This window comes from Epinephelus fuscoguttatus, linkage group LG8 (assembly GCF_011397635.1).
Source record: "Epinephelus fuscoguttatus linkage group LG8, E.fuscoguttatus.final_Chr_v1".
Classification (NCBI taxonomy): Eukaryota; Metazoa; Chordata; class Actinopteri; order Perciformes; family Serranidae; genus Epinephelus; species Epinephelus fuscoguttatus.
This window is the reverse complement of record NC_064759.1, coordinates 15,460,802-15,474,024: the sequence shown is the minus strand read 5'-3', so window position 1 is coordinate 15,474,024 and position 13,223 is coordinate 15,460,802. Positions and strand designations below refer to the sequence as shown.

The window sequence follows — 13,223 nt, the reverse complement described above, 5'->3', positions numbered from 1 at the left end:
CCGCCTCGCTTTGTGGTCCACACGCCAGCGCATAACAGCCTAATCTCACAGCTACACCGGAGGCCAGCGAGAAATCTGTTACTCTGACCGCTGTGTGTGTCTATGTGTGTGCGTGTGTCAAGGGAGAATGACTGTGGACAGCTGGCTGGGCCTCTATCTGATACATGAAGAACATTATCACTGGGCGGCGGGCGGAGTGAGAGATACATACGTCCCAGTCACAGCATGGAGAGACCTGAGCGCAGCGGAATAGTGGGGAGCAAGTTATACTATACCTGAGAACAGAGAGGAGAGGTCGGGGACAACACACACAAACACAGCAACAAGGAGGATCAAATAAAGTGAAGCATGCACAGGAGTGTACATTCGTGCAGAGGCCTTGCACTCACGGTGGAGGGTTCAACTCAAACATATGTGCACATACACACAGTCACAAGAGATGCAGATACACTCGTGTGTAGGAAATAAATAACAACAGTTTGTCTTGTTTAAAAACCACGGCCTGTTTATTGTATAGAACATTTGGCAGTCATTGGTGTTGACAGAAATAAAATCTCTCCCAGCTCCCCCCCATCACTGCACCTCAGCCGAGCTTGGCAGCAAATATCAACCTTCAAAATGTCTCACGCAGCAGGAGAGCTACCCTTTTATACTACTCCAACGTGTCATTTTTATAATTACTGTAACACAAAGGATAAGAAGGGCGAGTGCCTTCCAGACCAGGGTATACTCTCCCCCGAGCACCTCACACACACAGCTTGAAAGCATCTCTGTTAACAATCAATACTGTTTCGACCATATACTCTGTTTTCTTCACTACAACACTGTTGTAACAAAACACACTTTGCCTGATCAGGGCTTTTCCTGGAAACATCAATGCTGCCACAGCCTTGGATTTCTCTATGAGGGGGGTTGCCAAAGAGATATACAATACACTCTGAGAGCTCCACGGTCATAAATTCATCTAACAGATCATCATCACATGGCACAGGCTGCTGTAAAAAACTGCATATTGTTTATGGAAGACAAAATACATCCTTACTGTATCACATACAGTACAAAAACACACAAAAAACAGTAGGGCGACTAACTACATGTGCAGCTCCCGCACAGGGAGAAACACTGTAAGGAGTCAGAGTTAGCATAAAGGTCAGAGTTCACACGGTAGGCGTAAGACCCCACAAGTAGCACCACATTCCCCTGGCGGCCCACCACCCTGACAGGGACACAGATCTGATGTAACACAGCTAATATGGAGTGAAATTAGCAGTGGGTGCACTTTATAAAAATTCAAGGTTGAAAAGCTGAATTTTCCTGATTGAACGTCCACAAAGGAGAGCGAAAAAATAAATGAAACCATTCAAGGTCTTGTTTCAAAGCTGCCCTGTAGGTTCAGTTCTTCTTCATAAGGCAAACTATGTGAGAAAAACACTTCTCTAACGAGACCAGGTTAAAACCTCCTGCTGAGACTTTATCGTTTAATCATTGCTGTAGTGGACTACACCTAGAGTAATAGCTATCTGAAATCATGACAGTAAAGATCGTTTTGAGCTGGAAATATATGTAATGTTGAGGAAAGAGAGACATGAAATGCATTTGTCTCTGCTGTGCTGCCCCCTGCCTGTCGCCACAGTAAAAACAAGAAATGTTCACAACTTACAACAGACATTATATACAAATAAGAAGAGAATGAGCTTAAAAATCCTTATAAAAACAATTTTCATACAAAATAAAGCCACAAAAATAGATCTGTGTACAAAATACATCTTAAAAAGAGAAAGTGGAACCTCAAAATAGCTGTGCGGTAAGAAAACAAAATACGATTCTGTCTTCAACTAAAAAGGATTATCAACTAAACCCTCTAACTGGCATAGACACAGATACATGAGTAGGTTGTACGCTAATACGCCCATTTCAGAGTACATGTAGATTAAAGTAAGCTCGCTCCTTTTTCCTTTCCAAGATTTGTGTTTGTGTGTATGCACGTGCGTGTGTTTGTGCATGTCTGAGGAGGCAGTATTTACACAGAAAATATGAATGAATAAATCCTCTGTTTGGACGTGAAGTTGTACCAGAGGAATGTGTGTGAGTGTGTGGCAGTAATTGGAGTGGAATGAGCCGTTGTGTGAACTTATTGAGAGGTTTCACTGCGAGGAATGGTCCTGTGTGTGTGTTGATTGGTCTTTGCGCATATTTGCATGTCAATACTGGGGCTGGTACTTGGGGAAAAGGTAGAGGTCTTTGCACAACGAGCTGGTGAACTCCGACATCTCTTTGCAGCGATGGTGAGCGGTGCCAGGAGCATAACCCTCACGCTCCTTAATTTTCCCGTTGACCTGGAGATCGACAAGAGAAAACAGTGATGTCTTAGAAGTTTACCAAACAAAAGACATATTCTACACTGTGCATGCAGTATATGTAGGTGTAGGACACTAATGCCTACCTGCACCATGATGTCTGCAAGGTGCATGTCTCTGGCGTGGAGACGCAGTGTGGTGTTGAGTTCCTGGATGTACCAGGATCCTCTCTTGGTGTTCCGCATGGCTGCTGTGCCTTGAGGAGAAAGACATCAAACAAAAAAGGCTTAATACATCAAGTTTCGACGCAGGGAGACAGAGCTAAGGTGGTGTCTAGCGATCTAGTCTTACAGAGTGGTAATGGGGCCAATCAAGGCATTTTTTTGACTGACTGGAATCGACTATATTGAGCTACACAGCTTGATCCAAATCTTTATTTATGTCAGCTGTCACAGAGGTGGTTTAACTCCCAAAGCATTCTTGCAGAGCAATCTCTCCCCCACTCTGCTGATCTCCTATGTGTGTTTAAGAGCAGGGCTAAGCCCCACCCGTGGCGATACATCACACACTTGTTTATTTATGTTATTTATCAAAGTTATGAGCACATGTTTCATTTCTGCTCAGTGTAAGAGTCTCTTGCGTTCGGCTATTATCTTTGACCCGTAGTGTTTCACCATGGACGGAGGAGAGGCAGACATTGGTGCAGAGACAGAGACAACTACAATCATCACATCACTGCAAGCACAACAAAAGCTCTGCGAGCAAAAAGCCTATAAGAGTAACTTATTACTGTAGCCTAATCCCTGCAAAAGATGTACGAACAATGACAATAAACACTCAACGCAATACTTTTTATTCAGGTAGGTTAACTCAGACAAGGCTGCACCAAAGCAACAAAGGGAGAGAAAAATTCCCTCAATCCAGCAACAAGGCCAAAAAGATTTAAGAAAGGGTTTGTTATTTTATACATTATTTATAAAAATAAGTAAATAAAAAACAATACGAAAGCTTGGAAGCAGGCACTTCTTTCTTAAGGCATTGCAGAGCAATTCAATTTTAAAACAAAGGCTTTACTTTGGATTGATTTCAATAAGTTTTAAGTACTTGAAGTGTGCACTGTGCAGCTGTATTATCTAGGAAAATAGGATCGGGATGATGGTATCAGATGATACTCAACACTGAATATCTAAGATCAAAGGATCAAAACTTGATCAGGACATTCCTTATGGTTTCTGCATGGTTTCCCACACATTCATTTATTTACCGTGGCCTGCCACGATTAAGACATCTGCCACATTAGGCACAGTGAAAGTGAAACTTAACCGTTCAGTGTGCTGTGCTTTGCCTGCGCTGCATTCACAGACCTGCAAAGACTTTCAAATTTAAGGACACACAGGCAGGGAAGAAAAAAATGGAAAGTTAGCAGCTCTATTTAATTTTACACTCCCAAGATTTTTTATATTAAAACCTGTATTTTTCAGCCCCAAGCTGATTTTGAGGCAACTTATTATTGCAGCTCCCCCTGTAGGTACAAAAGGCTTTATAGGTTTTCCACAAATGCAGTAGTACCTTCCCTGACCTGTAAACAGGCTTTGATGTGTAAAATCAAGGGAGTTCCCCTTTAAAGCCACCAGTATCCTCATATAGTGGTCTGGTTGCAGTTAGTCTCTGTGCAAGCTGTTAGAAAATGCTCATTATACTGCAGTTGGATACAGATGCAGGACAAAATCAACAGAGGAAAAGGACAGTCCACACTGTGGTTTTTTCGTTGGTTATTTTGCTACCTCCAGACAAATTCTCTTTTCATTGCACGGATTACTGCACATCTAAACTGCCTCTTTATTTCCCAATACATTATTGTCTCTTTATACCTCATTATCACAGTTGCACAGTTCACACATGAATCCACCCAAGAATAACAAAAGGGGCAGACTTACAAATTTTCTGACCTTTAAGAGACGCAAAGCCACAGATCATGTCCGACCGCTGGGGCAGTTTAATCCTGGGCCTCCCCGTGTCCCCTCTGTGTCTGGAGTTCGCATCCCCCTGTCCTTCCCTCCCAGCATCCCGCTGTTCACAGCCTGGCGAGCAGGTCCTTGCTGGCCCATCTATCTGCTCCACTCCACAGTCCATTTCCTCTGGAAGACAAGAATGTTTCAATTATGCAAATGTCTAACCATTTGTTGTTGTTTTTTTTTACGTTTTTGCCGTAAAAAAGTACTCAAATATGATTTTGGTCTTGACATGTTTTTTTATTATCACATATTTGCATTGGTTTTGTGGGTGTTTTGACTCTGCCTTATCTCGCTCTTAAATTTTATCTGTCTTCACTTGCTCTCAACTCTCATTTGGTTTCAGTCTGGGTATCAAAAATGGTTGGACTTAGACTTGTCGCAGACTCAACTTAATTGGCCTTGACTACAACCCTTGCAAAAACACTGCATGACATCTGAGCAAATCCAAGACAAAGCTGTTTGCTAATCAATGTCGAACTCATGGACCCACACTGTTATTGTGCAACTCTGTGATAAACCAAAAACTGAAAACCAATTTATTGTGCATGATCTTTGGTTTACAATAAAAGTGCCTTAGCTTCTGCAACATAAAACAGCCTCCACATTACTGTCATTTTCATAACCAGTGGAACCCTGAACACAATTATTATTATTTGTTTTCATTGAAGCTATTCAGCAGTGGCCAACCACATCTAATGGCCTTTCACCAGCACACCTGTGGTTGGCTCTGTGGTGGAGCGGGGGAGTGTGTCACAGTAATTAGGATTGCTCTGGAGGGGTCTGAGGATTTGTCAGGGGCGTCATCAGCCACATCGTCAGACCACAGCCTCAATCACGGACACAGACTAATTAGCTATGAGACTGGTTAAGTTGCAGATTAATTACATTTCTGGATTATTATTGTTTTTGTATTACGATTTACTGAAGCCTACAACAGAACATTGAAATATGATGTATTATGACACAATTCACAGCATCTGGAGCTGAGTGGCTGATGGATAGCTGTGTGGCTGTCACCCAGCTTGACTGTCCCTGTGGCCAGGAAACTGACAGCAGACACCATCTGGACATGTGGAGGGACAGGCTGGCTGCTGACTTTTCTCTTATTATTTCTCTTACATAAGAGGTCTTATTATATTGCAGGGATCCAACCAGTTTAACAGAGGTAGTCATAACACACACTGTGTGTCTTTACATTTGTCTATCACGATCTCTTATGGGTCTCCTCACAATTGCACATGCACAAAAACTAACAAATACAAGGCAGCCTCAGCAAAGACATGGACCATTTCGACTGTGTTCTTCTCATTTGAAGGCTCTGAGATCCTCCTGGATGTCAGGATTGATGGATGGGTGAGCTCAGGTGACCCAAAACACCCAGTAAAGGAAACATGTTTTGGCAAACTGTATGTAGATTGATGCACATAATGTGTAACCAAGTTCACAAGTGCAAGTTCCGCCCAGAAACTTTAACTTGTACGCTGTTAGCAGCATCTGTTAGCACAACAAGCTGACTGGTGTGTGCATCAGTCACAATATGGTGAGTGTAAATGAAACACCAGAGCTGGAAGGCCTGTCTGTGGGTTCCTGTTATGCTACAACAGCAATGGAGAGAAAGTTGTGTATAAGACAAGGATGATGTGTCGGTGTTACTCCACCGTTGTAGGGTGTGTGAACAGAAATGCCTCCAACAAGCTTATGTTCATTTGACAGCATCACCCAGATGTGTTGATCCCCAAGATGAGGTAAAAGCAAATTGAAGCCAAATGCCTTATATCTGCTGTTTTCAAGCAGTTTCACTTTCAATTTCATATCATAAGAGATGCTTTTCAGATATTAAGTCTATTGTGACCTGCTGCCTTTTGGGAAAGTGTTTGCTCAGTGTTCATAAAGTGTAAAACAGAGGCTTGAAATGTTCTTTATTTTTCAGTGGGCAAAATACTACATCAGTCCCCTGGAAGTGGACTTTGTCTGCCTTTCACACTTGTTCTCCTGTTTGTTCAAAATAAATGTAAAGAAGTGTATCTTTATGTATGCTTTTTCCCTGCTGAACCCAACTCACACTGAACTGTGACTTCTCTGTCGTGTTACACCTCTACTACGTATAGAAACAGATTTTCCTGATTACATGGCATGTCAATAAAATGAACGATGACAGAAAAGCATAGAGAATAAGATAGAGAGCCTTACCTCCTCTGCAGGCCTGGATAAAAAACATCTTTGGCTTGTTCTGTAGCAGGGGACAGTGTGCATTGTCGAAGGACTCAAACACCCAATCCAGCTGAAATTGACAACAGTGACAAAGTTACATGTCTGAAAACAGTCTGCATTGTTACCTCTGAATGACATCATACATATAAACTTGGAAAAACACCAAACAAACACACCTGCAGCAGCTGTCCGTCTGTACCATATATAGCTCCTTCCACACCGTGGGAGAGTAGACACACCACACAGCTGTCCACTGTCCGGTGGTCTGGCCGACGGCAAAAGGTCTCAATGCATGTCCTCATACCCTACACAAAAACATAAGGAATCAGGAAAACTGCGGTTTTAACACATTGTTGCTTTTTAAATACTGAACACGTTGGTAAGGCAATCATGTTGTTACATAGATCACTCTGAGTTTAAGAGGTAAATCTATTGAAAGTCAAGGTCTCCCCACTCCCACAGCCAAAACCTGTGCTTTGCAAAGTGTCCTTTCAAGTGTCTCTGAGCAAGACACTCACAGCCAACATGCTTACTCGCGCCAAGTTTGTTAGAACAAGCTAAATGACTAAAATGTAAAGTGTGTTTGCTTTGTGATAACACCGCAAAACTGAACAGCATTGAAAACAGGAAATGAGTCAAATAAACCTGCCAAACAAATCTTTCATGAGAGCATCTTTCTGACGAACAATAACTAAGTGACTTTCTGGAAATGATTCAAGGTGAAAAGGTTGTTCCTCTCCCTTTAACAACTTCCCTTTTCTAGCTTTGTCAACAAATCAAGTGCTGTGTGTGTGTTACCTGAGCAGTGAGGTCTCTGTGGACTGTAACCAGGTAGTCCAGCTCTGTGAAGACCTTCCTGAGGACCTCGTCATCCACCTCACCACCCTTCCTTGGGTCAAGGTCAGGTGCAGCACAGGGATCGAAGGTCACGTTACTGATCACCAAAGCAAAACCACGAGGGGATGAATTCATTCTGTAAGACTGGAGTGTGGGAAGTAAGAGAGAAAAACAAAAAAGTGTGGTAAAGAAATGAAAAGTGAAAGATGGGATCAATGAGTCCAAAATTCAAAATAATTTGCAACAACAAATCAGCTGCGTCACTTGGTGGTGGTTGACACTTCTGAGGAAGGCGGAAGATTCCGCTGAAAAATGTCAAGGTATGTAACATCCTAACACATGTCTGACACAAAAGATCAACTAAAGTCATTATCAGAAACGGAAGACATAATGAACACCATTGAACTATCAGATCAGCTGATAAAGACGCATCACAACCACCACCAAGTGACACTTCTGAGGAAGGCGCAAGTTTCCACCAAAACATGTCAAGGTATGTAACATCCTAACACATGTCTGAGATAAAAGAACAACTAAAGTCATTATCAACAACAAATGATGTTATTATAAGGCCCTGACACACCAAGCTGACAGACGGCCGTCAGGCAACTACGGTCCACCTGCGAGGGTCTGTCGCCCTTGTTTTTGCAGCGTGTCCCACACCGTTGGTACTAGTCAGCCTCTGTCGGCTGTTTTTTTTTTTATCCAATTTAGCCTGTTGATTCGCTGGTGGAGCCCATGAGTGAGAGAAATCACTGTGATTGTTAGTTCAGCTCTGTTCACGAGCAACAAACGGAGGTGACAGAAGCAAAAACCCTGCTTAATTTAAGAGGGCTTGAGACCAAAACGAACTTGTTACATTAGGTATGCTAATATTTTTAGCCATTGAGCTCTTTTCCAGAAACAGTTTGGAATTGTTTGTGTAATTTTTCACCAGTGCACCATAAATATTATTTGTTCTGTCAGCATTGGGTTGTATTGTTAATGTGCTAACTCGCTATCTAGCGTCTTGAATGTGTCCTGTCGGCTGTCTGGTTTCCCTTTTTGAATGATGAATATAGAGTAGTGCTGCTTGCTGGTATGGAGACATATTTCCTCTCACACAGGCGCAAAATGTACATGCTAGTTGGCTGCTGGCTATAGTCTTTGCAGTGTGCTCAAGTGCAACTTTTTGGTCGAGACACAGGCGATTTGAGGCAATGCAACATTTGGCCTTTGTTGTCTGCTAATTCTTTGATGTCAGTTTGGTGTGTTTGGGCCTTAAAGGTTTTAACATCCTGCCTGTATACGTTACATTATTCTATGATGACTTTTACAAATCAATTACAAATCATTTAGTGCTCTATCTTGACTCATAACCAGATACTGAAGACAAATAATTCTCAAAAGGTAAAACATAACCAAGTGAGTTACTGTTGAGCTGACCTGGTGAAGAGAAGTGTTTTACCTGCTGGCAGTGAGAGAGGTAAAAGTCAGGAGTGCACGGGAGCACAGGACTGTTGATGGGACTGTCTGCATCCAGTCTGTACTCCATGGATTCTGCTACACACACAAACACAGGCACATAAGGTCACAATGTTAAGCTCAGCTTGTTACGAGTTAAACTGCTGATGCCAAGCTTTCACATCACTGAGTGCTCCCGCCGGCAGCTATGTGACAACAAACTTTGTACTACAATGCTGTGAATGAGTCACTCTTGGGGCGTGGCGCCTGTAGGTACAGACAGCAGCTGAATGCTAGAGCAACCACACTCCTACACGTCTCTCGGTGATAAGATTATATAACAAACAATTCACACAGACTGAATTCTCTCAAGCTGCTGGCTACAAAATGCTTTTGCGCTGAAGTTTATCTAATTACCTGTCTATTTAAACTAGACAACAGATTCTAAAGACACCACCCCTTATCCCCACGGAAACAGAAAAACATTGACAACAACACGGGACACAGAGAAACCAATTCTAACCTGAATGCAGGCCACACTGCAACACCACTCACCATGTGTCCTCGCTCTCTTGGCAGCAATTCCTTCTTGAGTGGGAAGCGGAAGAGGAGAGTCTGAAAACCTCTGAAATTCAAAATCATGCATGAATCATTAATGACAAAACATCAGCTGCTTAACACAAAGACAGATAATGACAGATCTTGCTCTGTGCTGTGGCAGCAGCTGTTGTTTGTTGTGGGGAAAACCACAACTGCACTCCTAACTTAACTATTAGGGAACCTGCCATCTCTGTCTGCTTATGTCTTCCTCCTTTCTTCAGCCTCTGTCTCTCTGTCTTCCTGTCTTCCTCCCTGACTGGCACCCATCCTCTGAATGGTGACTGTGAGCGCTGGTAGCTATCTGAAGGTCGGACTGGACACGATGAGGTGCTGCTCACCTCACTCTCTTCTTCTCTGTCTACTGAGGATGTCTGCAGAAGACCATTTAACTAGAGCACACTATTATCACAGATGTGATAATAAGACATATTCAATGATACAAAGTTCTCCGGAAGTTACCTTTTGTTATGTGTAAGTCTTGTGAAATGTCAATAGTGACAATGACTAAGGTAATCCTGTTTGAAGGATTATAAACACCCTTCTCACCTCTCTCTTCTTTTCAGTTGTCTGCATGACTTGTCGCCCTGCAATTCCCTCTGGCTCTTCCTCAGGCCGAATGCGCTGTGAGCAGAAAACAGACTAAGAGCTGCACTAAGTCTGGTAATAATCTGCTGTGTAAACTGTAGCTTCGTGTTGTGTGTGTGGTGATGTTTGACAAACTGCACACTCACCTCTACAGGTGTGCCATCTTTTTCTGGCGATTGTGTGAGCAGGTCACACAGGTGCTGCTGCTCGGTTTCTCGCAGAGCTGAGAGGAAGCTGCTAAAGGCTCTGGGCCCACGCTTTGGTAATAGTAGTAGTAAGCGCCAGCTTCGTTTCTGAGATGTTTGCTCAGCCTAGAGTGGAGATCAGAAAAATAAACACCATTGGCAACATATAAATCTAATAGTAAATTTGATTTAGTATTCTCACACCTCAACCACTGCCCACTGTACACTCTCTACAATTGAGCATTACCAGAATCTGTCTTACAATGAAACGGCATGCTTTTAACCAGACACTGGTTGATAAAGTTGGCATCTCAGGTGTTAACTAGTAAAGTCAGCCCAGGAGCCACCCATGCATTTATATGACAGTGTTTCAAAACTGAAGGCTTCGTTGCAGGCAATCTTTTATTTTGGCCTTTATGTGACTCAACCCGCGTGAGACTAAACCTCAGACTCACTAATCCCAAATTAACCTCTTACTTTACAAGTTCTCTGAAGGGCATAACCCAGTGGATCCCAACCTATGTGGCTGGTGACCCCTTAAAATCTACTTGTGACCCCTCATCTAAGGTTGAGTCTTTAGTTTGGACATACATGGCAAGCAGTTCAGCTAAAGAGTGATTTTGTAAAATCGAAACTATGTTTAAAGGCCTAAAGAAGTGAACATATCAAGCTTTTTTTTTTTTTTTTAAATAATATTAAAATGAAACATCTGAAAAGGTTTCCTGGGATCACCTTTTCACCCCATAGGTGTACCATGGCACCAATTACAGGTTCCGACTCCTAGGTTTAACCCATGGCCCTTAACTTGACCATAACCTTTACCAAAGTTGCTGGCAGCCCAGCAACAACCTATTGACAAGCAGGTGTATCTAACATTCAATGTGTCGCTATCGGACATAAGTTCAGTTGAACATCTACTGACAGTCAGACTGCTTATAACCTAAATGAAATGACATCCATTTATCTGTGTTCACATACCATGATGCTCTCTGCCATGCTCTCAGTTAGGATGTCATCTGCCTGTAAGGACTGAATGAGCAGTGCATCCACCACCAGCTCTTTGCAGAGAGTAGCAGAGCGCCTCCGAAGAGCCCGTCTGTCCTGCTCCAGCATGCCACACTCCAACATTTTTCTCCAGCAGGCTGGACACAGGACAGTAAACAAAACACATGAGCCTCCAAAACAATAAAACAGAAGTTATAGCACAGTTTGTGACAGGCAATATCAACTAGGGCTGCAACTTTACTGAATAATGTTTAGATTGTGTTCTCAATTCGTCATTTGACGTACAAAAAAATATTTAAAAAAGTGAGAAAAGCCTGTAACAATATTCTTGAGCCTCATGTGGCTTCATCACATGTCAAGTTTTGTCCAGCCAACATATCCCAACCACAACGTATTCAAATTACTATAAGAAAGCAGCATATGCTCACATTTGAGAAACTGGAAAAAAAACACATTTTGGGCAATTTGCTTGAAAAATGACTTCAACGATTGATTGATTGATTGTAAGAATAGTTGCCAATTCATTTTCTGTCGGTCGATTAATCAATAACTGACTAATCGTTGCGGCTCAAATGTCAACAACTCCAGCTCCTTACTACGAGTCATATGGTGTGATCTTTTTAACAGTCTTGCTTCAGATACCACAGAGACAGTATCGCTATACACTGAGCTGCTGCTTGGCTCTTTTAATCGGCCATATCGCTACATAGTTACACATTACACATCCGTTAGCGTGTTATCACGAAAGCACTTATCAATCATGTAAATATATACTTTTAAAGCCACCAGAAACGAACCAGTAACGATGCTAGCTCAACAATGCAGGTGTATACAAAGATACGGCTAACTTATGAGTTTGTGAGGACGATAACTAAATGTGCCAGCGTTATATTATCATATTAACAAAACGTCACAATGCAAGAAACTGTATTTCAGATATACTGACAGTTAACTTAGACGTTGATAGCTAAATGCAGATGCTAACTAGCTAGTTAGCTCACTTCGGATTGCCCCCCTTTTTCCTTGCACGAAAGTGAGCGAAATATAATTCCCTCCAAACCTACTTCTTACCGTTCCTCTGTTTCTGCAACAAAATGTCAACCCGTCCAGTAAAACTAGAGAAAAGTGTCGACGTGTTTCACACTCTTTCACACAAACATCCCGTCCTCACCTTACTCTACAAACCAACTTCCGCGGGGTATCAGAGCTGCAAGCGAGGGGGCGGGGCTACAAACGTCATTGTTTTGGATTCTGACCAATGAGAGTAAAATAGTTTTTGAGTGGCGTTTAAAGTATCCAATCCAGCTAGTTTCTTACAGTGAGGGTGCCACCTACCGTGAAACTACTGAAAGACAAGGGCTATATTGAAGGGGATTTTGAATTTGAATCTGTTTTCTGTAAATAAATAGCCAATTGATAAGAAGCACTTTGAAGAGAGGCACAAACAGTTCACTCATAAAGATGCATTTATCTTGAGGAGGATAGACTGTTATTGGCTGGAAGGAAAGAGATTCAAAATACACAATTAATAAACATGATTTCCAAGTATTATAATAGGCATGATCACAGCTCAAAGTCTCAAAAAACACAACAACAACATTATACATAACAGTGGGGGAATGCATCAAGATATTTTACTGTAATAGTTTTTAATATAATACTTTTTTTTATATATATAGGATATATATTTTAATGTACAGTATTACTTTAATGTAGTTTGCTCCAGTACTTCTATCTTATGCTGTTTTATACTTCTGATTCAAAGAAATATCGTACTTTTAATTCCACTATTTCACAGATATATTTTTTGTTACATTGTTACAGATCAAATTACCCAGTACAATGGAAAGTATGTAAAATGAGGTCCAACTCAAGCACAATAATGCAGTAGTGTATAAATAATTTATTCCTGAAAAAGCCCATTGTGTTATTTATTTGTTTACATTTATTAAATTGTTTTACTGTAAAAATGTATTGGATGTTTTGGGGGTCCAAGCAGCACACTCACTGCAGGGGCCCTATTGTTTTTGTTTTCTTTCTTTCTT

General features: G+C 41.8%; 1 protein-coding gene across 11 annotated transcripts; it reads right to left on the bottom strand.

Moving 5' to 3' along the window:
- Window positions 1-484: 484 nt before the first annotated feature.
- On the bottom strand, window positions 485-12,397 carry casp2 (caspase 2, apoptosis-related cysteine peptidase). Of its 11 annotated transcripts, none has more exons than XM_049583647.1 (13): window positions 12,350-12,397; window positions 11,152-11,315; window positions 10,135-10,299; window positions 9,950-10,024; window positions 9,574-9,774; window positions 9,359-9,428; window positions 8,808-8,902; window positions 7,322-7,504; window positions 6,700-6,828; window positions 6,503-6,593; window positions 4,235-4,435; window positions 2,444-2,553; window positions 485-2,336 (listed from the first exon to the last, which is right to left on the bottom strand). In XM_049583647.1, the coding sequence occupies exons 2-13, from the start codon at window positions 11,299-11,301 to the stop codon at window positions 2,202-2,204; spliced, it is 1,605 nt and encodes a 534-aa protein (XP_049439604.1). In that variant the 5' UTR covers window positions 11,302-11,315; window positions 12,350-12,397; the 3' UTR covers window positions 485-2,201. The 11 variants fall into 11 exon arrangements, with proteins under 11 accessions (XP_049439604.1, XP_049439603.1, XP_049439606.1 ...); XM_049583646.1 differs by having other exon boundaries at window positions 12,250-12,385; XM_049583649.1 differs by having other exon boundaries at window positions 4,247-4,435; window positions 12,250-12,385.
- Between the last annotated feature and the right edge of the window lie 826 nt (window positions 12,398-13,223).

Coding starts and splice junctions, on each gene's coding strand:
- casp2 (XM_049583647.1), bottom strand. CDS start 11,301: ATGTTGGAGTGTGGCATGCTGGAGCAGGACAGACGGGCTCTTCGGAGG. Junction 10,025..10,134: donor AAGATGGCACACCTGTAGAG/GTGAGTGTGCAG, acceptor TTCTGCTCACAG/CGCATTCGGCCTGAGGAAGA. Junction 8,903..9,358: donor CAAGAGAGCGAGGACACATG/GTGAGTGGTGTT, acceptor TTGTGTGTGTAG/CAGAATCCATGGAGTACAGA.